Source organism: Nomascus leucogenys, chromosome 20 (assembly GCF_006542625.1).
Source record: "Nomascus leucogenys isolate Asia chromosome 20, Asia_NLE_v1, whole genome shotgun sequence".
Classification (NCBI taxonomy): domain Eukaryota; kingdom Metazoa; phylum Chordata; class Mammalia; order Primates; family Hylobatidae; genus Nomascus; species Nomascus leucogenys.
The window spans coordinates 17,615,683-17,643,367 of record NC_044400.1 but is presented as its reverse complement, the minus strand read 5'-3'; the positions used below and the strand labels follow the sequence as shown (position 1 = coordinate 17,643,367).

The 27,685-nt window shown below is 40.1% G+C and overlaps 1 protein-coding gene and 1 pseudogene across 5 annotated transcripts in view; one reads left to right on the top strand and one right to left on the bottom strand.

Annotated features, from left to right (window-relative positions):
* The window catches only part of MGAT5 (alpha-1,6-mannosylglycoprotein 6-beta-N-acetylglucosaminyltransferase), a 325,140-nt gene that overhangs the window by 173,358 nt on the left and 124,097 nt on the right, over nt 1–27,685 (top strand). For all 5 annotated transcript variants that reach the window (XM_012502528.2, XM_030800826.1, XM_030800827.1 and 2 more), the window contains exons 4-5: nt 20,349–20,425; nt 21,489–21,578. In XM_012502528.2, coding sequence (XP_012357982.1) covers nt 20,349–20,425; nt 21,489–21,578 — 167 coding nt within the window. The remainder of the gene's footprint in view (nt 1–20,348; nt 20,426–21,488; nt 21,579–27,685) is intronic.
* On the bottom strand, nt 22,304–23,056 carry LOC105738904 (annotated as a pseudogene).

Here is a 27,685-nt window from a genome sequence, read left to right as displayed (position 1 = left end):
CTGGTCTCAAAAAAAAAAAAAAAAAAATCATCTGAATAGCTCAATAACAAAGAATTTGAACTAATAATTAGAACTCTTCCCACAAAGAAAAACCCATGCTCAGATGGCTTCACTGGTGAATTCTTTCAGGTATGTTAAGAGGAAATGACACCAATTCTTCACAAATTCTTCCATGAAATACAGAAGGAGGGAATACCTTGCAATTCATTCTGCCAGTAATACGCTGTTACCAAAGCTAGACAAAGACATCACAAGTGAACAACAGACCATGAACTCCTATAAACACTGACACAAATTCTTAAAATATTAGAACCCCATATTTGGCAACATATGAAAAGGGTTATATATAATGAACAATTGGAATTTATTCTAGAAACACAAGGTTGGTTTAACATTCAGAAATCTATTAATATAATACTCCATAATAGAACAAAGGTCAGAAATCATGTTACCTTAATATAAGCAGAAAAGCATTTGAGAAAATCTGATTCATGAAAGCAATTCTCAACAAACTAGGAAAAACGTACAGGTTAACATCATACTTACTAGAAAAGAACTGTTTTTTTTTTTTTTCTCCTAAGATTAGGAAAATGGCAAGGCTGTTCACTCTTGCCACTTCTATTCAATAATATATTTGTTAACTGTTGAAGTAAAGTGATGGGTAGAAGGGATTTGTTATATCATTCTCTGTATCCTTGTGTATGTTTCAATTTTTTTCCTGATAAAAATTGAGGAAAACAAATGTAGGTTAAAAAAATAAGTCTACTAGGTCCTTAAGTTTTGTTCTGTTTTCTGTTTAGCTAAATTGAGGTTCTAAAACCAGTTATTTTCTTTTAGAGTATGGATGTGTATTTCTTTGGGTTAATGTTGAATTATTTGTATAAATAATAGAGAAAAATATTATCTCTGTATTATTATTTTTGAAACAGGATCTCACTCTGTCTCCCAGGCCGGAGTGCAATAGCGCACTCTTGGCTCACTGCCACCTCCACCTCCTGGGTTCAAGCAACTCTCCTACCTCAGCCTCCCAAGTAGCTGAGATTACAGGCATATGCCACCATACCTGGCTCATTTTTTTGTATTTTTACTAGAGATGATGTTTCGCCATGTTGGCCAGGCTCGTCTTGAACTCCCGAACTCAAGTGATCTACCTGCCTCGGCCTCCCAAAATGCTGGGATTACAAGCATGAGCCACCATGCCTGGCCTAGCTCTGTATTATTTATCATCAAATAAAAATTATGGTGTTTATAAAAAATGTAGAGTTAGAACACTATTTCTTTTCATAGTAGGTTATGTCACTGATATTTTTTCCACTCCTAAGAATGATCGGTGAATCAGAGGAGCTGTTTATAAGGGCAGTTAGACACCATGCGGATCATATTCTGTTGTTAGACACCATGCGGATCATATTCTGTTGTTAGACACCATGCGGATCATATTCTGTTGTTACAAATCCTTGTTTATCATAGTTTAGCATCAACTAAATATAGTTTTGAATTTCCAGATGTTGGAAGGTGTTTTCAATAAATTTGGTACTGCAGATGGTTTGGGTGGTCTCCTGGAGTCTCTTTTGTTTAGATGTGATCAGAAGTATACTTGAGAGCTTAGTCTAGGATAGGAATTGAAGAAGGGGTAGTTCATAATGGTGATGGTTGAGTGTGTTTATGTAGGTAGGAACCATGGGTTGGGATCGGGGCTGGTTAAGTGTTCTGTGTGAAAGACGATTCCAAGCAAGAAGCATGAAAGCAGTTTAAGACTCTACCTTCCCTCTGAATGAAAAAGGCAAAAGAAGAATGGAGAAAGAAGTCACATTTAGAAGATAAGAATTCTTCTGCTTTCCTGTGAAAGTTAGTGTCCCATTTGAGAATAATATTCTTACCTAGATCTTCCCAATTGTACTTTTCATCTTGCCCAAAAACACTTGTCCATCATTTTTTCTTCCCTAGAATTTGTATCTTTCCAAGCTTCAATACCACTATCACCATCTGTAGTCCACAAAATCTCTGTCAATTCTGTGAGCCAGTGTTATTCTGGAGCATACAAAAGCAGACTGACACATGGCCACTGACTTTGTGGAAGTTGGTCTCACTGGCTTTGCAGTCTTTGTAGGTATGTGCATTTCTGCACACAAACTCCAATTAGAGGATGGTCAAAGCAAACACCAGATTTTTAGTTTTAGATTGTTCAGTATACACTAAAAATTTTATAGGTGTTCTCAGGCACCCTGGAAGTACCTGTGCGAGCTGAAGTACTCTTGTGAAGTTTCACAGATAGAGGAGAGTTTGAGCTAGGCCTGCAGGTAAGGTAGGATTTGGAATGCTATTTGCAACCTTCATCAAGTTGAATAAATTGAAGTGAGATTTGTATTTAAGGTTTTGTAGCTTTTTTGTTTTTTTAAAATGCAGTGTGTCTGAATCAGGATCTTTTTTATTTCAGCAAGATGAACTACAAGTGTTGGTAAAGGTAGTTACATGCTCTCTTCTGATTTCATAGTGGTAGGGCCAAACCCAGTATCTAATATTTATCCCCTGTCCCCTCTTTTATTCCTCAAGAATTTTTTCAGATTGGATGTGTACAGACTCCATTTAAAAATTTTTAAAAAGTTCCCATTTCAAAGCTGATTTCCTTTAATCCTATAATCCATGTCCAAAGGCCTCTTGTTGCAGTTCTCTCTTCCTGTAGCAAACACCCACCCTTGGATCTTCCCTGGAACACACAAACCTTGCTGCTGCTTAAGAAATTCCTCCCTGGCTTTCCAGTTGACTTGCACTCACCTTGTATATAACTCTCTGAATACCTGTAAGCTCATATCATGAAATTTTGTCATATCATTATAGAAAGCATTAGTGATTACTCTTTGATCTGCAGCTCTGTTGCAGAGGTTGCTGTTATATTCATTTCTATGTTCTAGTGAGCAGAACAGAAGTAAAGTGAAGATTAATTCCTTACACTGTTGGTTGTTCAGTGTAACTTTTGCAAAAAGCAACCATTCTCTGACCCTTGGGTTTATTAGTACTGCATGATGCTGGAAAATAATAAATTCCTGATTACCTTTCAGATTTCCCTCATTTAGACCATGTTCTCTTTTCAGTACTTACACTGGCACTTACTGTGTAAGACAGAGCCGGGTCCTGCAGATAGGCTGAAAAATCAAGATTGCATATTGTAAAATTGAAGTCAGGTGATTTCTGTCAAAGCCTACAGACAGGATTAGGAATGAAATCACAGCCTGCCTTCTGTTGAATGTCTTAGGGTGAATTATTTCCTAGTACTAGTGACTCTTTCTGCACATGTGCAGTTAACCTTAATGGAGTAAAGGCTGTTTTTTAAACCTGTCTTCAGCTTTGGGCCCAGCATTATACACAATTAACTAGTTCACTCCAAATAGGAGACACCTAAATGCACTCAGTGACGGAGAAGAACACTTTACCAACAGCTTGTACTTAAGTCCAAGATTATAATTTCCAAGATGAAGATTAAATTTTAGTTTTATGTACTTTTATAACCACACTAAAGCGATGGACCCCCCTTAGCACTGTCAGCCCACAATGAAGCGTAAGGTTGGAAGTCACTGAAGGTGTTATTTGAGGTGCTTTAGGTTGCATGTGAGCTTGTTGTAGAGTAAGTTCCAGCGTAGGTGGTTGGCAAAGGGTTAATTGTTAAAGATTAGCAAAGGAAAATTATCCTTCATCTGTGTGCTTAAGTCCCAGAGAAAGCACACATTTAAGCAACTTAGCTTAATTTTCATACACTGCACAGCCCAGATCTTAAGTGTACAATTTGATGAGTTTTAATAAATGTGTATATCTATAAAATCACCACAGGCAAGATAAGGAACATATTCATCACCCCAGAATGTTCCCCCATGCCTCCTTCCATTCAGTCTGCATCCCCCATAGGCAGTCTCTACTCTGATTTCAATCACCATAGATTAATTTTGCCTATTCTTGAGCAATATCAAAATGAAATCATACAGTATGAACATTTTTGCAGAGTCTGGCCTCTTTTTCTCAGCATAGTGTTTTCAAGATTGATCCGTGGCGCTGCATATGTCAATAGTTTATTCTTTTTTAAAAATCGCAGAGCAGTACTTTGTTGTATGAACATACCATAATCAGTTGATCTGTTTTCCTGATAATGAGCATGTGAGTCATTTCCAGTTTTGAGCTGTTACGAATAATGCTGCTAGAGACAAATGAGTCCATCTTTTTTTCTAAGTAGTAGATTCTATTGCCATAAAGTTACTCATAACATTCTTTTATTACTCTTTTAACATCTATAGGAATTATAGTGATATCCCTCTTTCATTCCTAATATTACTCATTTATGTTTTCTTTTTCTTGATCACTCTTGCTAGTGGTTTATAAATTTTATTCATCTTTTTAAAGAACCAACTTTTTTTGGTTAATTTTTCTCTATCTATATTAGGATTAAATCAGAGAGGCAGAACCACCAAGAGAGGCATGTGTCTATTAAGGGATTTGTCAAAGGGGTTTGACCTTACACAGCTGTGGCAGCTGGTTTAACATTTTCTGTAAGTCTGTTGCCTTTATGTCTGATGATGGAGTTGACATCCACAGGGCGGGCAGCTAGGAAGGGAAGATAAACTGTAACTGGAAGAGAATAAGGATGTGTTGGAACACATGAGTATGAGCTGGAGCTCATAATGACAAAGTAACACTCATGTCAGTTCGCTTTTGGTTTTGGCTTGATTTTGCCTCCAGCGTTGGAGTATGGATATTCCTGCACAAGCTGGGGCCCTTTGTCTCAAAATGAAAGAGACAGGGGGGATGCAAGTCTTCACTATTCCACTTCCTAGATACCAAAAAATTCGTAAATAGTAAGACCAAAGAACTGTATAGGGTAGGGGTTGACAAACTTCTTATGTAAAGCCAGACTTTTTATGTCAGCCAAATATTAAATATTTTAGCTTTGTGAACTGTATGGTCTCTGATCTGTTGCAGTGATTAAACTCTGTCATTGTACTACAAGAGCAACCCTGGACAATATGTAAATGATTGGCTTGGGCATATTCCAATAAGACTTTATTTACAAAAACAGGCAGTGGGCCAGATTTGGCTTAAGGGCTTTAGTTTGCCATCCCTTGTTATAGAGATTAGAATATATTTTCTTATTACAGTATACTTAGAGTTAATATTATACATTTCATGTTTAATTCATATTGATTCACCATCCTTAATACTATTATTGTTCAATATCTTACGTCTATAAAGGCCTTAAATCTCACTATATCCTAATATGATTTTTATATTTAGCAGTCAATTGTCTGATACAGAAATGAAGAGAAGGAAAACACTATAGTGTTTTATATTTAGCCCCATATTAATATTTCTGATTCTCTTAATCCCTTCTGTAGTTCCAAGTTACCGTCTAATGTCCTTTCCCTTTCAACCTAGAGCTTCTTTTATTATTTCTTGCCATACAGGTCTGCTGGGGGTGAAATCTTTATTCATTTATCTTAAAAAGGCTTTTCTTTGGGAGGGGCTGGCATTTTTCAAAGACATGTAGAATTCTGAGCTGACAGTAAGTTTTCTCTCAGCATTTAAGAAATGCTGTGTGTGTGTGTGTGTGTATGTGTGTGTGTGTGTGTGTGTGTGTGTGTGTTTTCCAGCCTCCTTTTTCTGACGAGATGTCAGGTGACGTTGCTATCTTTGTTCCCTTTTATGTAATGTGTCTTGTTTTTCTCTGCTTCCAGCATTTTCTCTTTCTCATTTGCTTTTAGCAGTTTGATTATAATAAATGTTATTGTCTTTATCTTGTGGTTCACTGAGTTGCTGGATCTGAAGTTAATGTTTCTCACCATATTTGGGAAGTTGTCAGCCATTATTTCTTCAAATATTTTCATTTTCTCTTTTCTACCTCTGAGCATCCATTTACACAAAGGTTCACCTACATGATGTTCTCTGCAGGTCATGGAGACTCTGTGTTTTATTTGTCTTAATCTTTAATGTCTGTTTTTCAGATTAAGTAATTTCCATTTTTTTTCAAATTTACTGATCTTTTATTCACTGACCGTTTCTCCTTTGTCTTTAATCTTATTTATAATAGCTGCTTTAAATTATTTGTTAGTTTTCCAACAGTTGCATCATCTTGTTTTTGTTGACTGTTTTTCTTGCCTTGTTCATATTTTCCTGTTTCTCCACATGTTTAGTAATTCTTTATTATATATTGGACATGACAAGGATATGCTGTAGAGTGTCTGGTTCTGTAAACTTCCTCTGAAGAGTACTGATTTTTTTTCTAGTAGGCAGTTAAATTACTGACTTACTGCCTTGAACTTAAGAAGACTTGATTTTATGATTTGTTAGGGTGTCTGTTTCCATTTTTTCCCTAGTCTTGCACCATCTGAAGTCCTGGGCCTGATGTGAGGCCCTTCTGGGGTTTCACTGGAAAGCCTGAAATGTTGACCCTTTGGCTTTTTGGGATTTAAACTGTGGCTGCCCTGCACTGAGCAGCAGCTGAAGTCTTGTGAATACTTTGAACTTTTATTGGAGCCTCCCTCACAAATGCTTAGTTTTAGGTCGCTCAAGAAGTTTAAGGTAGTTTATATATAGACTTTGGGGTTCTCCTCTTTGGGCTCCCTCTTTTTGGGAATATGCTACCTGAATTTTTCACTACTACCCAAAACTTCATTCTATGAAACCTCAAGCCAATGAAACTGTAGCCTTTTGTTTGCTACCTTCGAGACTTGATAGTCCCCTCTGGGGCACAGCCATATAAATGTGAGTCTTATTCAGTGTAGTTTCCAGAAAGAATTCAAGGATCAAATTCCTTCTAGTTTCTGCTCACTTTCCCCCACTCTTCACTGTGATATTGTAAGTGTTACCTGTGGGAAGATTATTCCAATATAAGCTTCTCTGCTATTGCCAATGCATAGTTTCTCAGCTTTGTTTTTAAAGAATCCTAGGTTAAACTGTTACGTGGTTCTTACACAGGTAGTGTAGTTTAGCAGTGTGCTCTGGGCTGGGAAGCTATCTGAATTATCTGTTACCACAGTGCTGCCTTCCCCCTGGTTTTGGTATGCATGCTAGCTCTTTTCTGTTAGGTACAATATACAATAACCACCATTTCTAGGTTGGCAAGGACAGTGTGTATTTAACACTTGCTCTCCTACCCGGATGCCATGGCTGGAGGGTAAGCAAGGGACTGTACTTTATTCTGGATACTGGGGTGTTGAATGGGTTTTCAGGTAGTAATCCCACCACCTGAGGATCAGTGCCTTCTACGAGCTAACTCAAAAGCCAAATATTCATCTGGGAACAGACTACTTCCTGAAACAAACAAATTCCCAGGCAATTGAAAACCTTTGTGTTTCCTACTAGGAATAACCTGCGTTCACATATTCATTGGCCTTTTATGTGGAGTTGATGAATAGCATTCCAGGATTATAAGAATACTTGTAACATCCTGGAATATGCACATTAGTCTCTTAACTTTACAAGCAGAGTATTGGTATCCAAATTTACATGGTCTTAACACAAAGCATGTTTCTTTTCTACATGAAGGAATACCTGCTAAAGGCCAGGAGAAGTTCTAAGGAATTAAGTTGTAAGATAGCCTGATTTTTTGTTTTTTAACATGTCTTGCTATGTTGCCCAGGCTGGTCTCAACCTACTGGCACAAGCAATCTTCCTGCCTCAGCCTTCTCAGTAAGTGGGACTGTAGGCATGCACTACTGCGCCTGGCACAATCTGGTTTTTGAGAGGCATCCTAGCCAAGGACATTACCTAGCAGGCTTGGCATGTATATTTTATGCCAATGGCTTGTAGGTTTCATATCACTCTGGATCAGTCACAGGAGACTTACAATTTAAATAGCTTTTAGCCTTTCTTCAAACCGTACCCAAGAATTTGGTGTGCTTGTGGGTGTTTGAAATATTCTGGCTTTCAGCTTCTTTTATACATTCTCTCTGTTCTACTTTCTCTAGGACCAAAACCTTACTATCAAGGTGTCATCTCAATTCTGCATTATCTTGCAATTTATTTTTCTGTTTAAAAAGCAAGGTAAGAGACCACAACCAAGCAACCAAAACAAAATGAAAACCTCAGTTTATGTGAGACGGTGAAAACAAAAATTTATTTTGATCTCCTGTTAAGAGAATAGTCGAAGCACTTCTGCCTTGCCTCTAGATGTCTGGCTGGCCAGATAGAATCCCCGTTTTTAACCAACAGCTATAAGACGCTTGTGACAAGTGATTCAGAAAGTGGGCATTGTGTGATATGAAGAGCACACACCTATTTTGGGCAATTTATACTATCTTAAAATAGTCCAAGGATATAACTAGCCTTCTCTGTTATTTATTCCCTGTTTCTTTTCTTCAGTTGCAAAAAGGAAATACAAATATACACACATAAACTACATGTATGGCTTTGCTTTTCCTTTTAAACAAAATCCAAACTCAAAACACCTTTGACAGTTTGATAAGAACAGGCAGAAATCTATGAACTGTGCTTAACATGGAACCCTGTTTTAGAAGAAAAATCAAACCTCTCTTTGAGCGGTTGAAGTGAGATATGGGTGCTCCGTGTTGCAAGGGCATGTCACTGTTAAGGTAAGTTATCTGCCTAACACCCTTTCCTTCTTCTAGTAAACTGCATGTGAGAAGAGGGGACTTGGCAAAAGCTTGGCACTATTTTGTTTACTGGAAAAGAAGAATAGTTATAAATATCACCTTAGGCCCCCAACTCGAGAACATAATACAGTTTTGCAAGTATCTTGAATTTTTAATGTCTCCCACCTACTTCTCAGTATATTTTCTTAAATCAAAATTGACAGCTGAGGATGTCTCAGTATGTTAGCATTATATCTTATTCTTTTAGATGTATGTATAGAAACATTTTTTTTTCTGGGACTATATCTGTATAACTTTTTGTTTGTTTTGATGTATAAAACTAGCATTCTCCCAGTTTATTTCCTGTTATGCCCATTTGTTGTAACTAAGTACATATATGATACCCATGTGGAATATTTCATATCCTTTACATCATTACTTAAAATACTAAGGAACATTTTGTTGCAGAAGAAATGATAGCAAAAATTAAATATAAACTTACAGAAAATGGCATTTACATAGAAATGAATACATGCAGAGTTTTGCATTAAAAAGCACTCTAATTATCCAAACCATATTACAAACTCAGTTTTGTCTTCCAATCTCAAAGCTGCTAGAATATATATAGCATACACTGTTTTGCTATTATATTCATTGAAAAAGACTTAAAATTTTACCTTCCATAGATCTAAAGCATTTTTGTCATTGACTGTACCTCATACCCCACGAAGCATTGTGACAAAATTAATTAGGGATGGACAAGACAGTCACAGAGAATATATAATAGGACAAGTATATTGTACAAATAGATTAAATGATCTAATGAGAGCTAGTGTGCGATGTTTCAGTGTGGTGCAGGCAGTCTCTCCTCATGGCTTTATCTTTTTTCAAAATCCCATATTTTACTTTGGAAATTTGTCCTGAGGGTGAATGAGGCTATAAATGAGTGCCAGGTACAGTACCTGGAGCCAGGGTGACTCAGATGTTAGAAGGCTTTGCTGACTATTTTTTGAGTGAAGAAACTCCTGAAGGTTAAGTAACCTGCTCAGCTTATGTGATTAATAAAAGGCAGAGAGATAATCCCAGCTGAGATCTCTTACAAGACAAAGCCCTGCCTTTTCCAGGGCATAGTCATGACATTTTCTACCTTTTTCGTTGCTGAGGTTCAGTGTGGTCAAGGACTTTAAAAGACCGGGACATGCGGGTGCTACTCTGCTGACACATTTCAGTGTCAGTTCCAGGAGCAGCCCTCTTCCTAATGAGGAGGCATCTTGCATGGTGGCCAGATAGTGTCTTATGAGAGGGTTGATCTACTGTTTGGAGATTTAGAGAACCCAGATTTTTACAGCTTTGTAACTTTAGAGGCCGATGGGATGACAGCATTTTGGAATATATTTAATTAATTTTCATTAATTTAATGAAAATGGATGTTAAAGAGACTATTTAAGAAAAGCATTAGAAGCTGCTGTTAATCAAAGAAGGGGGGTTGAGCATTCTTAATTTGTTTTGAAGACCTTGTGTCAGAAAAATACCCCTGACTTCCTTACTAATGAAAGACAGTTTTCAACTCCGGGGACATTTACAATGTTAGATATAAACTCTATTCAACTGTAAAGATTTTATACAGTAGTATCTTTTAAATTACACCTGGTCACCTTTTTATCCACAAAATGTGACTTTCATTCCCCTTTTCCTCTGGATTTCACCTTTTTTCAAAATGTTTCTCCACTCAAAGACCATTAGTTACTTCCCCTGGCCATTGTACTGAAACTCCGCAAGTGTTTTCAGTGGCCTTCCCGTTTCCTGCTGTGATAACAGTGATAAATTATATTCTGAGGCTGGAATTCATGATTCTGTGGCAGGCCGTGTCAGTGTACCTTTCCAACCGTATTTCTTACTACCCTACCCTGAGTCCCCTGCTTTAACCAAATTGTCCCCCTCTGCTCTCCTGTGCCCTCTGACAGAGATGATTGATTGGTTATGCCTGCCCACTGTGGGTAGATTTGCTGTCCTGGTAAAACACTCTAATTGTTGAAACATAACATAAAATCCATTTTCCATCTCTGGCCATTCATTTTCCTCAGTGTTATTTCGCCTTTTATTCTATTGATTCCCGGCTGTGGCTGCCTTTTAGAATCACCTGAGGTTGGGAGAGCATTAAAAAAGGGGGTAGCAGAACCACTGCCTGGGGACCACTCAAATAAGAATGCGTGGAGGGTGAGGCACATTCTTAAAAGGTCCCCAAGTAATTTTTAAATGTGCAGATAGGGCTAGGAATAGCTAACTTGTGACCTTGGCCAAGTTACTTAATCCGCCTGGGCCTCAGTGTCTTCTGCAGTAGAATGAAGGATAATAGTACTTATTATTGTGAGGCTCAATCGAGTTATTGGTGTACGTAAGATAGATACAGTGGTGTTCCTAGTAGATGCTCAGTCTGTTGGCTACCATCATTATTACTGCTGTTCTTCAGTGTACTCATCTTCCCTTTTCTCTCCTGTCTACTTCTACTTTAGAGCTCAACTCAAATCTCGTTTTTCCAGTGATTACTTAAGGTTTAAACTAAGTTGCTGCAACAAAGAGACCCAAAAATTCAGGGTTGAAATGAGACGGAGGGTGGTTTCTCTGTCACATGATAATCCAGTAGGGAGCAGTCCAGACCAATAGAATGGCTCTTCTCTGCACTGACATTCAGGGCTCCACATTCTTCCCATTTTGCTGGCTCATCGCATGTCCTATCTACTAGCCCATGGGAAGTGTATATGGCATTGGGCTGTTAATTGCCTTTTGTGGTGAGCAAGTTTTGGGTTCTAAGCATATTTAAGGCTCCCTCAAGGTGGATAATGTTTTGTGTTTCTCTTTGCTTCTCAGGAAGTTACTGAAATCATGACAAATGCTCTAATTTAGGTGCAGTATTTGTTGAATGAGTCAATGTCAGAATTTTTCTGGTTTTTGTAACAGCTTTATTGAGATAATTTACATACCACACATTTCACATATTTAAAGTGTTTGATTTAAGGCTTTTAGGGCCGAGTGTGGTGGCTCATGCCTGTAATCCCAGCACTTTGGAAGGCTGAGATGGGAGGGTGGCTTGAGCTCAAGAGTTTGAGACCAGCCTGGGCAACATAGCAAGACCTCATCTCTACAAAAAGTCAAAATAATTAGTTCAACGTGGCTTTTAGTATATTCAGTTGCGCAACCACCACAATAGTCAGTGTTAGAATATTTTCATCACCTCAAAAAGAAACACCATATCACCTCTCCTCCCTTTCCTCAACGCTAAACAACCACAAATTCACTCTCTCTCTCTAGATTTGCCTGTAGGTTCTGAACATTTCATGTAAATGGAATCTCATATGTGGCCTGTGTGACTGGTTGCTTTCATCTAGCATAATGTTTTCAAGGTTCATTTATGAAGCATGGATTAGCACCTCATTCCTTTTAATGGCTGAATAATATTCCATTTTATGGATATACCATATTTGGTCTGTTAATTGGATGATGGGTGTTTGTATTGTTTCCAAATTTTGGCTGTTATGAATAAGGCTATTATGAATGTTTACATACAGATTTTTGTGTAGTTATGTTTTTATTCTTTCATAGTGTAAACCAAGGAGTAGAATTGTTGACTCGGATGATAAGTCTAACTTTTTAAGGACTGCTAGATTGTTTTGCAAAGCAGCTACACTATTTTATATTTCTACTAATTGAGAGTTCTACTTTCTTTACATCCTTGTCAACACTTGTTATTGTCTGAATTTTTATTATAACTATTTTAGTTGATGTGAAGTCATACCTCATTGTGCTCTTGATTTCCATTTCCCTGATGACTAATGATGATAAGCTCTGCCCACTTTTGTCAGTAGCAATTATTTAACCCCAGCTGTGTTCTTCCTATCATGTGTGTTCTCCTGGGTGTGTGGATAACCTTTTCCCTGGCTGACCATTTCTAGTAGCAGCACCGTGGGGCTTATCAGAATGGAGGGTTGGTGTATATATGATGTTGTGGCTGTGTGTATGTATGGCATTCTTATATAACTGTTTTTCATACTGAGAATCTCAGTCCTAGGTCCACTTTTTAATACTAATTTACCAAAAAAAGGAAAAATCTTAATGCTGGCTTAACAGCTTAATTAGACAATCCTGCCATAAAATAAATTAAATAAACGACAGAGGGTGTGACAAAAAGAGGTATGAAGAATCTGGAGTTACTTGGCTGAATTGTGATTTGAAATTTTATGACATTACCTTGGCAGTGTGTTTTCATAGTCATCACAACTTTATTCTTTTTATACATTAGTTCTATTCTTTAAAAGCTATACATAGAGAACCCATATATATACATTGAATTTGATTTTCTTGTTGAGTTCCATTATGTCCATAGTATTTGTAGATGGGCAGTACTGTAGCTCCTGGTTTTTATACAGCAAGTCCATGAGGCCCTTGGAGGTGCTTCTTCAAGAGGGAATAAGAATTTGTTAATTGTGTTCACTCTTGAAATTTCCCATGCAGAACATGAAGATGATGATGTGCATTTCAACAGTGTTGTGGAAATAATCTTGACTCAGAAGGCAAACGCCTCATTGAACATGCAGAGTGCTTTGCATATGGAAGGTGCTAGTGGATTTTGTTTAATCCATGAATGAGGAAGGCACTTCATCTCGCTAGGCCTTAGTGTTATGAATCAGGAAAAGTAGAGGGTTGAATGGTGTAGTTTCAGAAATCCCTTGCAGCTCTAAAATTATTTTGTGCAATGATAATTCTATTTTCAACTTAGATTAAAAAACAAAACAAAAATTATGTACAAACAAGTATTTTCAAAGATCCCAGTATATACCTCTGGGGGTCCATGAGTGAGTCTTGTGTGTTTCCCATGTCTTGACTTCTCAATTGCTTTGTTGGGGAGGGAACTTCCTATTGCTGTGGAGCCCTGGTCCTGGAATTCATGTACATAACTCAGTTACAGAAATCAAATTACTTTTTTTATGGCGCAAAAGTAAAGCATTCCTAAATGAATATTTGCCAAGCTAAGTGACTGGTGAGGTCATTTTCAATGGGAGACTATATTCCATCATGGCTGGTTTCAATCTGATTTATTGCCATCCACTCCTGAGGCCAAGCCAGCTGATGGAGGTGCTGGCAAGAGCTGTGTCTCCAAGCCTATTGTGAAGATTGAGTCGGTTCCCAGCCATGGCTGAGCAGCCAGGCCAGTGGCACGCTCATTTGGCTGCACTTTGCAGAGGCCATGTGATAAGCATGGCCACATGTTCATATCAGGTGTGCCAAGAGAAATGCTACCTTGTCTGACACAAAATAGAATTGCTGGAGACCTTCATCTTTTGAGAGAAAATATGTTTAGAGTGTCATTGCACTGAATGGAGCCCTTGCTTGTGAAGTTGATTATCTTAGGGTCAGCAAAACAAGTGGGTAAGGAGATTGAATCAGTTGCCTGTAACTTCCTGGGGTCAACAGATACTCATGTTCTTTGAGGTTTCTGAGAATTTTTATAAACCTACTTTCTCTTCTGTTTTTTTCTTTCCTTTTTTTAACCTTTAAAATGGCAATGGCAATGGATTTAGATGCCCTTAATCTATCAGATGCCTGTCCAGAACTAGATAAAAAGTTAATGGACCTATGTTCTACAGGTTGTTAAAAAGAAGTGTCATCTCAAACAACACCTGTCGTCTTTGCTATATAGAATTAGTGTATGGAAAAGTGAGCCTTAATAAGGGCTCACTTCCTAGTATGGTCAGCCATTGCTCTGAAAGAACTGTCTTCTGTGTGAGCTTGCATGCAAACTCCTGTCTGTCTCTCTCTCTGGCATCCACTCTCCTCCATTCCACTTCCTCACTTTATCATCCTCGCCCAGGAACAGACAGTTGAGATCCTTACACATGGTACCACCTTTAAGCATTGGCAGAAGTGAGATTAACCCCTGACTTCCAACCTCTTTGTTTTTGAGATTCTTTTTATAGCCATATTTCCACATTTCCTTTGTTCAGCAGTGAGGAGTGGTTATTAAAAACCTTAAGTTTGTAGTAAGTGAATGTTTTATGATGCCGCGTAGTTGATAGTTGGTGATACTTAAAAAAAAAATGGACGATAGCATCTTTATATACATATAAATATTGATCCTAGGCAATTAGAAGATGCAAGTAGCCTTGTGTGACACCCAAGGCACCTAGCATCTGATTTATACAAGCAGTGGGACAGTTAACAAATGATTTATTAAGATTATCTCCAGGCCGGGTGCAGTGGCTTATGCCTGTAATCCCAGCACTTTGGGAGGCTGAGGCAGATGGATCGATTGAGGCCAGGAGTTTGAGACCAGCCTGGCCAACATGGCAAAACCACATTTCTACTAAAAATGCAAAAACTAACCGGTCACAATGGCACACACCTGTAGTTCCAGCTACTTGGGAGGCTGATGCAGGAGAATCACTTGAACCTGGGAGGCTGAGATTGTGCCACTGCACTCCAACCTGGGTGACAGAGCCAGACTTTGTCTCAAAACAAAAAAACAAAACAAAACAAAAAAATCTCTCATACAACCATAAACCTCTCTTTTTTGAATACCAGTAAGATGTGACTGTCAGTAATTCACATGGGGGCTAGGCCATGTCCCTTCTCCCAGCATCAGGAATGACTTTTCTCCCACTGCTGCAGCTTCCTGCTGTTTTCCTCAGCTGTGTGGCATGTGCAGTCCAGAACTCGGACTTCTTGGGTCAGTGACTCCGAGTAAGGCTCTCCCACTGCTTTTTATCTGTGGCACTTTCTTTCCTCTTCAGTTCTCTGGAACTTGGGCACTCCATTTCTTCATTGCATTTGTTCCTTCCGTTATTAAACAAGATGGGGTCTCCAGTGTTCTGGACATATATCCTGGGAGTACCGACGGGTAGAGGAGGCTTCGTTGCTGGGTACCTCATTCACTGTTGTGTGTGGTTTCCCTTCCTCCCACGTGTGCCAGCCCCCAGAAGGCAGGGCTGAGTCTTACCAGGATGCAGTGTTGGCATTTCAGCACGTGGCAGGCAGCAGATGCCCAGTGAAGGTGGGCTGAATTAGGAGGTCAGTGCTGAGGATTTTAAAGGCTTTACTTTTCAGACTGTCAGATGAGGTAACCATCTTCCTTTTTTCTAAAACGGGATAATGTATGTGATGTATCAAGGCAAGTTATCCTCCATCCATTTCTTTTCCTGTCCTGTATTATGCTATTTCTATTCTCACCGTTCCTTTGAGACCGCCGTACCAGCTTCTCCTGCCCTGACTCTCCCCTTTTTCCTTCCTTGCTCTGAGGCCACAGACAGCAAGAAATACACACACACACACACACACACACACACATACATATCTGTCTGGTTTCATATTTCTTTGTCCCTTTCGCTTCTTAATATGTATGTGAAATGCCATTGTTTCCCTCTGTACACTCTCTCAATATGTGTGTGTCTGTTGGGACTGTCAGGGAGAATCTGGCTCCACGCCTCACAGGAACACCCCCGCTGCGTGTATTTGTGACATCTCGTTGCTGCTTCTGCTCCTGCAGTGTGTATGTTCCTCCTGAATCTTAAGCATTTTTGATGGCAGGAAAGTGTTTGTTCACTTAGATTAAACCCATATTCAAACACCCACTACATTGTATGGGCACAAGTGACTGATAAAGCAACAGAATTTTTACACCTGCGTAATCTGCCTTCTGTGTAGATACCTGGTTGCCAATGCCATAGGATCATACAGAGGTGAAGTTTTAGGGGAAAGATGTTGCAACCTGGGCTGGTGTAAGGGTAACGGATTAAACCAAATCCTAAACAGAGCTGAGCTTCATTGCTTACACTTAAAATTTTTATTTTCCCTTGCCGTTTCAACATTTAAAAAAACTGGCATGGGGAAAGCTTGGGATAAACAGCAGGCAGAGCATTCAAGTTACGTGTCTTGGCAGGATCTTTCTCCTTTTTTCTTTTTATGCCCTCGCTTTTTATCTTAATTCAACTTGTATGACGTGGACTCTTTATAATGAAAGTTTGTTCCATGAGTAAACTATGTGATGCTGAGGCTTGAGGTCCCATGGATACCGTCACCCAGGCTGTAAGCATAGTACCCACCTCCCTCTTTTGAAGAGAGCTTGTGTATAGTAAGCTCAGTTTCCTCTGGAAAGCAGTAACTTTAACCTTTTTTGGCTCAAAGTTTTGTTTCTTAACCAAACTTAGATGAGAGACATTTCCACAGGTAGGAAGGTCCTCCATGGACACAAACTAATAAAAATGTTTATAGAATTTTGGTCATTTGATAGAAACAAAATGAGAAGCCATCCTCTGAAAACGAGCTGAAAGTCCTTATGAGCTGTGGTGTGATGGAAGGTCTTGGTCAGGTTATTCCTGGTCAGGTTTGGGTGTAGTTCTGCCCCACGCTGGGAAGGCTGGGACTCGCGGTTTCTCCCAGTCACAGATTCCCTCTACCTGAGAACTTTGAGCACTCTTAAGCCAGTGCCTCTGGAAGCCCCTTATCTATTCAGACCCATCACTGTGTAACTAAATAAAGGAGGGAAAATTCGTGTATAAGAACATGTTGTTGCAGAGGAGACTGTCGAATTAGCTGACAAACCGCCAGTTTGAGGAAAAGGAAAAGCCCTGGCCTGGTGGGAGTCTCTGCTCAGTCTAGTTCTCCCTGAGCCCAGGAGTCAGGCCGTTTGGGCAGAGGGGAACATGCCTGTGTTTATTCAGTCAGATGGCACAGTGTCTGGAGATCCTGCAGGAAGACATAACCTTCCTATAGGTTCCTCATGTGCTGGGAGGGGAGATGGACTGCCATAAAGGAATAACGTGATGACTCGCTGCGGTAGGAGAGACATGAGCAGGAGGCCAGGGAAGCCGAGAGGAGGACAGGATTCCTAACAAAATCCTGACTAGGCTTGGGAAGGAAGAATTAAGGACTGTTGCTTTAGCTGAAGAAAGCGGAAGGGCTTTAACTGGGCAGAGGAAGAGTGGTGGCCTGGAAGGACTGAGGAGAAGGACATTCCAGGAAGAGGAAGGCCTGCAGAGAGCCTTGAAAGAAGTCAGTCCAGCAGGCTTTGGCAGAAACAAGGGGCCTTGTTTTGGGAATCTCCTAGCATAGCAACACGGGGGTCTGTGCCTGATTCTGTAAATAACATTTTATTGGAACACAGCCCATCCATTCGTTCAGCTGTTATCTGTGGCTGCCTTTTCATGACAACAGCAGAGTTGAGTAGTTGAGACAGGGACCTTGTGGCTCACAGAGCCTTAAATATTTACTCCCTGGTTCTTTACAAAAAAGTTTGCTGACCCTTAACTTTATTCCTTGAAATTTTTAATGAATGGACCCACACTGTCAGCACTGGGGCTTTGCTTGCAGGCCTTCATGGACCTGTTAGTTTATTTTCTCATTCAATGAGCCTGCTTCACCCCACCCTACCACACCACCATGTCGGTAGCCTCTAGTTGGCAGTGAATATTCCAGGAGTAGAGTAGTATCTGTGGTATAAAGGGGGTGGCATTTCCCCGCCAAGTACTCCCTAAAATGTCTGATTACCAACCCCAGACTCTCATAGACTATGCCTAATTTCATGGAACCTGTGCTGCTGTTCATTTGCTTGGCCAAAACCCCCCATCGTGCCAAGTAAGCATTGGCAAGCAAAATCAGAATTAAAAATAGTGATAGGAATAATGGTCATTGCAAAATACTGTTCTTTGGTGAGGCATTCCATTTGTTAGGGCTTCTGGAGCTGGCAGCTAGAAGGAGAGCCCTACCTCAAGTCTGCATCTATTTCAAAAACACAGAATGCTTTTCCAGAAGGGTCTGTGCATTTGAAATGCTGCTTTCCCAGATATAGCAAGTGAAAGTTGTGTGGAATTATATAGCAAATGCCAACTTTTAAGCACCTGCTGTGGTCCGTGGTATCTGCCATTGGGTGTGCCAGGCCAGCCTCTTGATGGGTGTTGACTTAGTAAGAGCTGGATGAAATAGAGGCAGAGTCATTCCCATTTTACAGATCATGCAACAGGGGCTCTGACAAGCCAAGTAACCTCCATTTTAACTACTAAGAGACCCATGAGAAAGAGGGTATTTATTTTTATGCTCTAGTTATTCTTAGCAGGTAGAGGGCTTGTTGAAATTCTTGAATCAAGAGGTCAAGAATTTTGGTGACAGACTGTCAAAATAACTGGTTTTCAAGGGGCAGGTAAAATCCTCCTTAGCACTAACTTCTGTCTCAGTCCCAGCAGCCACTGAGTTATCATTTCAATACCCCTGTGAAATAATATTGCAGTTTGGAATCTAATTTCTGTTTAATGCTTTCTTTAGAAAACTATCATCAGTAAGTAATGATATTTTCCAGACATTTCTGGAAAATATAGTAGGTCTGAAAAGAGAAGCATATAGGTTGAGGGTTGTCCTGTTTTCCGACTAAAATGGTCATTCCTACATAACAGTGTGATCATAATCTTCCCCTCCATAACATTATTCCACCATGTTCTTAGGGTAAAGATCAGGGTACTTATTGTGGCATTTGAAGCCTTTCCTGTTGCATCTCCTGTCTGGCCTGAGTACCTCACACTTCCTTCTGTTTGAGACCACCTCAGTTCCTTGAACGGCATCGTTAGATTGTCCCTTTGGCTGGCTCACTCCTACTTTGTCTTCACATCTCGGCTAAGATGTCACTGGATGCAGGAGGCCTTCTTGGAGTTTTGGAGAGTAGGTTGGATATCTTGCCTTGCACAGCCCTGCCATAATGCCTGTTATACTATTGTTCCATTGTTCGTTGTTCATTTATTTGTATGTTCTCCACCATTAGACTGTAAGCTTCATTTACTTTTTTTTAAATTGGCATAATTACACATATTTATAGGGTACTGAGTGATATGGTGTTGTGATACATAAAATGTATAGTGATCAGATCAGGATAATTAGCATATTCATAATCTCAAACATTTCTCATTTCTTTATAGCTAGGCAGGGGGAATAAGCTCTGGTGTTCTATAGCACTGTAGGATGACTCTAGTTCACAATAATACATGGTTTTAAATAGCTAGGAGGAGTATATTGAATGTTTCTATCAGAAAGAAATGACCCTTAGCTTCTCAAAGGCATTTCTTTTCGTTTTGACCCTACAGTTACAAGGAATAGGAACCCATTCAAGCTAGCTAATATAAAAGGAGTTTATTGTGAGGAAATATTTAAAACAATAAGGAGACCTTCATGGAAATCTAAGGACTGGGTCTGTAAGAAGCTGTATCCCATGGATGCAGGGCAGGAGTTCCTTAGGATGGTGCAGGTACGCCTTATGGCTCTGTGTGCACCAGCTCTATTGACATCTCTCTGGCCTGTTGGCTTTCTCAGCTTGTGCATTTGACTTCACGAGGTCTGTTCATGGCCCCAGCTTGCCCACATAGCCTAGAATGTCCCTACCAGTGCTGGAGGACCCTTCTAATCACATGGCTTTATTTCCTGCTCCCTACTTGTTTGGTTTCTTAGTTTCCCTATTGCAGATTTCTAAGCAAGCGCTCTGGTTGGCCTGGCTCACTTTTTTAAGCCGGGCCACACATGTTGTCATAGGTCTCTGGCCAGCCTGTAGGTGGGCTGTCCTCAGGTCAGTCATCACTGTGGACCAGTCAGATGTATTGGAGCTGGAGGGGCTCCGTGTGTCAGAGCATGGCTGCCAACAGAGACCTTTCTTTTTTGGTTTCTCTCCCTACCTCTTGGCTTACAAGAATGTTAGGCTTGTGTTTTATAGATCTCATTGTATCCTTTGTTGTTTTTCATTCTTCACAGATATCATTAACGGAGCTCAAGAAAAATGTGTATTGCCTCCTATGGACGGCTACCCCCACTGTGAGGGAAAGATCAAGGTAAGGCAGAGGCGAACAGGGTCATTTTCATCATCCCCAATCTGCACAAACACCCCTTCTTTTTCCCTTCCCTTCCTTTTCCTCCTCAGTGACACAAATGGGTGAGTGAGCCCTTGACATGTATCATTTATGGGATGCCTCCATTCTGCCAGCTTTGGCTGTGGCTATGACAACCCTGCTCTGCTTGTGTCAACCATGTGGGGTTGGTCAACAGTGGCTCTCACTGGTCAGCATGAAAGAGCCTGGGCCATTTCAGGCACCTCCTGAGTCTTTGAAGCTGATTTCCCCTCTCTGTTTCCCAGCCTCCAGCAAGTGATCCTTCTAGGACCAATGACAAGGAACTGCCATTATTTAATGCCCAACTCCCCACCCTCTCAGTCCCCAGGCTCCTGCTCTGAAGCCTCCAGATTGTGGTTTAAGTGTCACATTTGTATTTGTGGTTGAGTACCCAGAGACACTTGGCTGCTCTTTTACTTGGCTGCTTTTTTTTTTTTTTTTCAGAAATCCTATTTGTATGGCCTGCCCCTGGGGAGACCACTCCCTGCTCGGTAGTTTTCAGAGAACAGTGTCCATTCAGGGATGTAGTTAGGACAGTGGGACCAGCCCCAGAAACATTTGGGTGGTATCCATGTGGGCCATCTGTCAACGCTCGTGCATGCCCTCCTTCACACACCGTATTTCAGCTACCGTGCTGTGGGCTGTTGGAACTGGAGTTCCTGGAGGGGGTGTAGATATCAGAGTCCCATTAGGCACTTGATCTTGATAAAAATCCTTAAGCCACCGCCTCTCCTGGGCTTTATTGCCTGCTGTACCACGACCTTACTCTCCACTCTAAGCACTTCTCCTGAGGCCTAACGTAAGCCAGTGTCTTCCTGTTAATCGCCCGAGGAGGTGAGCTGTGCATCTGGCTATCTTGACCTCAGCTCAGTGACTCCATCACTCAGTTCTTTAGGCCACAGCTTGAGCCATTCACTCCTTCTTCAGCACTCTATCCTCTCCTTCCCTGTCAGCAGATGTGGAGGGCCTGTGAATGGGCTGCTCAGAGATGTTCTTCTTGTTTCAGTGGATGAAAGACATGTGGCGTTCAGATCCCTGCTACGCAGACTATGGAGTGGATGGATCCACCTGCTCTTTTTTTATTTACCTCAGTGAGGTGAGTAGCTTTCTGTGGCTCCTGGGTAGATGTGACTGGTTGGACTGTTCTGTAGCTGAGTCTGAAATTTGAAAAGCTTAAAAACATGTGGTATTTTTATATGGAGGACCTATGGTTCTTCATTACTCTCCCTACCTCCCCAGGAAGGATGTTTTTTTTTCCACCCTTGAGGGAAAAATAAGCAGAGTTAGTTAGCTATTTCCTTTTTTTCTAGTTTTTCTTTAAATTGTAGTAAAATAGACATGAGATTTGCCATCTTAACCATTTTCAAATGTATATTTCAGTGGCATTAAGTATATTCACATTATTGTGCAACCATCACCACTGTCCATCTCCAGGATTCCTTTTATCTTGCAAAACTGAACCTCTAGACTCATTAAACAGTAACTCCCCATTAAGACCATGCTTTCAGTTGTTTTGGAAATATACCCAGAAGTGAAATTGATGGATCATATGGTAACTGTATTTTTAATTTTGGGGGGAACTGCCATACTGTTTTGTACAGCAGCTGCCCCATTTTATACCAACAGTGCACAAGGGTTTTAGTGTCTTCATATTCTCACCTACACTTGTTTTCTGGTTTTGTTTTTTGAATAATACAAATTATTTAGAGACAGGAGGATCATTCAGCTTGGGTAGGTATAAAGAGAGTCAATATCAGGAAATCTCCTGGGTTTGTCAAGAAGAGATGACATATGAGCTGAATCTTGAGGAAAAAAAATGTTAGAAGTAAGTTAGGTAAATGAAAGACAAAAGTGTATTCAAGGCAGAGAAACAACATAGGGAAAGTTATGGTATCAGTTGCACAGTGGGAGTGGCAGGACAATGGACATAGGCAGGGGCTACCACTTGGGAAGTATGGAATACTCTACCAAAACCTGGGAATGTGGGTAGACCTTCTGGTTGCTGATAGGCTTTTTATCTTCAGGTCCTCTGTGCCATCAACATACTCATCCATGCTGTGGTGGAATTCAGTGTAGCTGAAGCTCCTGCTCTCTGTGTAGCTATTTTTGGAATTCTCCCAGCGACACTTGAGTACATTGGGGGCATTCTGGGCCCATACATATGCATGTCTATAGCAGTCATTCCAGTTGTCATTAGCACATATATGCTCAGTTTGGTACCGAGATTTAGATGAACGTGTGAGAGCTCTTATCTTTTAGAGCACTTCTTTTTCTCTCGTGAGGACATCACATCTGTACTCTTGGATGTGGGTAGTGATGTTTTATGAATTCCCTCCAGTAGATGTTCTTCCTGTGTACAAGCAGCCTGCATAGGATCAAAGCAGGGCTGAGAGCAGGCTCCAGATCTTTAGAGAGGTTGCCATCTCAGTCACCAAGGCCACCCTATTCAGATTCAGCGTTTGAGTCACTGCTTGTAGTAGGGATCATTGTGTGGATCTGAACAGCAGAGTCTATGTCCTTCTCCTCCTTTTAAAGCCCAGGAAGCATTTACTGGTTTATTATGACAGAAACAACTCAGAAACAGCCAGAGCGAAGAGATGCATAAGGCTAGGTCTGGGAGGGAAGTAACTAAAAGTTAGTTACGTTTACCTTCATTTTTTCCCCTAAATCTGAGCCTCATTTTCATTTGTACCCTTGAATTTAAATAGCAGCTTTTGTATTTTTTTTTTAACGGTTGCAGAGGACTTTATGGGCCACTTGAATTTTTTACAGACTTTAAGGATATCCATTTGACCTAGAACCTCTTGGGAATCAAAACCGGCTGGCTTCCCCTTTATGGACTGGGGGAGGAAGGGGTTGGAGCAGTGTAGGCAGCTTTGGGGTCTTGTGAAACAGGTTCTGGCCAATTCCGAGGTCATGCCTCCACAGACCCTCTGCTGCCCTTTCTTTTTATTCTGTCCCCTGTTTTTGTTTGCTGTTGCTGTTGTTATTTGACCAATAATAACAGCTGGTGATGCCATGCGGGAAGGAGAATACCTTCATTTTTGAAGCTAAATAAAATATTCTTGTCATAGTTTTCCTTTTGTGGGATTCAGATGCCTCTCTTTTCTTTGCCATAGGGTGATGGGGATGGAGGCCAAACAGTATTGCTAATAGGGCATGTGGCCCTGATTCTGTGGGGTTTGCCGCTCTCTCAGACTATTACTTCTTTTGCCTGGGTGCATTCAAGTTACACTTTTTGGGGTGTCCAGCCGGGCTCCATGATTTTTTGGGGGAAGGGGGACAAGGTTGTTCCATTGCCATCGTGAAAACCCCAGAGCTAATGATAGTTAAAATACCTCTTGGAAATGAACAGCTCTGAGAGTTGGGTGTGTGAGGCTCCTCATTAGCAGGCTGCTGGCAAATTGACTTGGTAGCATTTATTTGAGTTTCTGGCTTCGGGCTTGGGTGGCCTGTGGCCTGCCTTCTCATTTCCTTCTCCAGAGGAGTAAAGCCTGGGGCCATGCGTAAACCTTCACTCTAGTTGAAAAGTCAATTAGAAGTACCTCTCCTGCCCTGAGGAAAAGGTTTCTCATTTAGTTAAATTTTCAAAAGTTTTATTCCCCTTTCTACTTGAAAGAATTTAGCCAGAGTCTGACCAGGCTCCATGACTGACAAGCTGGGCTAATTTCATGCCTTCTTAAGCCTTTGCATGTTGGGGTATGCTGCTGAGGCAGAGGATTTTACATTCCCATACTTCCATCTCCTTGGAAGGCATGGAGAGTGATCCAAATGGAAGAGACTGCAGTTATTTGTGACTTCTTTCCCTCCTTTTGTCACACCTCACCTCTGCTCCCAGTGAAGTATATGGCTAAGCTGAGAGAAAGAAAAGTGAGGTTCTGGGGAAGGGAAGTAGAGAGGAATACGGGATGAAGAGACATGATGGATCACATAACACTTGCTATCTGAGACTGAGTATTTCATTTTGGAACCAGCAACTATGTTTTCTCTTCCTGAGATGGGAAATACGCTTCATTAGCCCATTCCACCCTCTTCTTATGTGGATGATCAGGTGGTCTTTTTGTTGCTCGGCTGAATTCTGTTCAGTGAGCATTTATTGAATTCATTGTCAACAATTAATGAAAACACATTTTCTTGACACCATGTTATGTGTTAATCATTGTAAAAGCAACAGGAAGAAAGGATGCAGGTAACTGAACCAGGAGAATGGGTGGAGATAACTAGACCTCTTCTTAAAAGTTTTAATCTGAATATAACCTTGAACCTCTGGGCTTTTCTATGTTATCATAGCATTGTAATAAGTACCCTGTGAGAGTTAAAGGAGAATTTAACCAGTATGGTCCCTTCAATAGGAATACTATCTTAGACTCTTACACCTGATGTGAGTTTCTGTTTCTGCTGCTTTCTTAGCTCTATGAGGTCACTTAACCTTTTGTGCCTAGGATTCTTCCTTTATAAAATAATAGGAATGTACTTAGAGTACAACCTGGCAGATAAAAGACAATAAGCATAACTGACACTTCTGTGGTTTTAAATGTTGTGATCTTTTTGAGAATAGTTGTGGAATGTCACTTAGCCTTGGACATTGTATGTGGGAACATTGTTCCATTTTAGAATTAGAATCAATTTCTGGTTCTCATTTACCAGTGTAGTGCAATTTTAGATCCTTTGACTTCTGGTAATATAGAAATTCAGCTGTGTTTCCCTTAATGCTTATTTTTAAATTGACAAAGTTTGTATGTATTCATGGTATACAACTTGGTGTTTTGATATGGGTCTGCATTGTGGAATGGCTACATCAAGCTAAGTAACATGGCCATTACTTCACATACATATTCATTTGTGGTGAGAGTATTTTCCCTAGATTGGTCATTTCTGGACATGATACTTGTGTTTGCACTGGAATTAGCTGCACGTATGGACCCAGTGCACCCTACCATTGTTAATGTGAGATTAGTAGAGATGTTTTGTAAAACCAATTAATTCCTTCTTAGTATTTTTTAAATCCTGGACGATATCTGTGGCTTTGTAGGAGCTGTTGGTTCACTTGTGTGCTTTTATTCTCTCTTGCTGTCTTGAAACTTAACTTATTGTTATTTAAGTAAAGTCTGAAACCTGCGTTTTTATTTCCTGTATCATCTGCTAGGTTTCTCTTGCAACTGGGGAGATGATTGAGAGAGACATCTTCATTTGAGTTGTTAATGTGATCAACACATGCACCAGTGACTTTTATTCCATTCCTAATCCTTATTGAAAGAGCCAATTCTTGTTTTGATCTATGTTTAACATCAGAGCTTTGACAGATGCCAAAAGGACATGAAGTAAAATGTCTCTTGTATAGTCAGTCACTAGTTGAATTGGAGCATTTAGATTCAGACCCATCTTAAGCGATGGTACTCTTCCTTCATTTTTCTTTCTTAGGGTTGTCTCAGTGCACCAGCTTCCGCTGAGTTACGGGATTAGAAACTTCTGTTAGTACTTTCACCCTCACCAACTTGTAGTCTGTGGATCTTTTCTGGTTAAATCCTAGGAAGTGAAGCCATCAATATTTTTTCTTAAAATACCCCCATAGCTGTTTGTTTATATGTCTGACACTGTGCTAGAGATGGTAGAGATAAAAGCTGAGTGGTTGCCTTTCTTTAGATGTGGGACTTTGGGGCAGACAAGAGAAGAATGAAAGACTATTGATGCTCCACTGTACCAGACACCTCAAATACAGAACAACCCCATTTTATTTAAGTGACTTCAGCATCTGAGGATTTTAATATCCATGGGGGTCTTGAAACCAGTCCCCAACAGATACTATGGGTCAGCTATATACAATCTTATTTAAACCTCTTGCCAACTCTAAAGAGTAATGGAGAGCCAAGTCATACATAGCTCAGAGAGGTCAAGTCGCTTATCCCCAAAGTCCTGCACTTTTCATTCCTGCTGTCTCCTTTATGATGAAGGAAAACTGTTCTTAGGTAGCTGACTTGTAGCCATTGACTTTGCATTCAGTCGTATGGTTAAATCCACTTGTGATGGGAAAATGGCTCTAATTTAGCTAACTTCAATGAATAGAATGAATAGATCTTCACTGCTAGTTTTCTAATACTCCATCATTGCTAGTTTTCTAATACTCCATAATTTCGATACCCTACACCTCCAAAAAAAAAAAGCAAACTCTCTTGCTGCCATAACTCATGAAAACCAGGTGTCAGCCATTCCAAGTGGTAGGAATGAGCAAATGATTCATTAGGCAGCCTTGTATTTCCAGAACATCAGGCAGTTTATTTTCTGTATCTGTTTTTGTGAGCCATGTAACTATTCCCATTACAGAGACAAGGCCCTATAAAGTAATTACTCTGAATGTCATTTTTCAGGTATATTAACTTAAGCATCTGCAGAGCCTTTTACTGCTGTCAGCTTTTACAAAATTTAGAATGAATTTCTTCATCTCTGTTGATATTATGTTGATAGATGATATTGATATATTTGACACTGACACTTTTTTTTCTTTTTAAACAGTTGTTACAGAACCTAGGAAACATCATACCTTTCCAGAATTCCTAATGCTTTTCTTGTATGCACTTCTGTTGCCATTGCAAGTAGAGTTGCTCTGAAATAATCAAATTGCCCAGTGATTGATTGCTAGATCTTAGGATGTGTGCAAGCTGTTGCTTCAAATGCCAATTTGAACTGGATGCATGAGAGTGTGTCTATGACTCTTTCACAAAGGAGCAAAAGAAGCAGTTTCATGCCTTACTTGTCAATCTAGTTCTTATATTTCATAAACAACAGACGTAAAGGTCTTTGCTTCTTTCTGTTCTCCCTTGGCAGTATGTAAAACTAATATTGGCTGAGCATGTAATTAACCTTGAGTTTAAATTCAGCGTACTTAATCCTTGATTAATGCTAAGATTAATGCCCAACAGGAAAGGTTGAAAGCTTAAATGTTTGTGAATGTGAGCATGAAATGAAATCCTAATAACCAGTACAATGATTTGGATTTATGAACTGTGTTGGCTGCTAAAGATAACTTGGAAATGGTGTTGCACAGACTAATTTGTCAAAGTGGGCATTGATAAAGAACAGACTGTTTAGGTTGCAGTACAAAACTTGAATGAAAAAACAGCTAACATTTTGGTGTGGGTCAAGGAGTACTTTAAAAATATCACCAGATTGTTGGCCGAGAATACCAACACACACCCTTTAAATGTT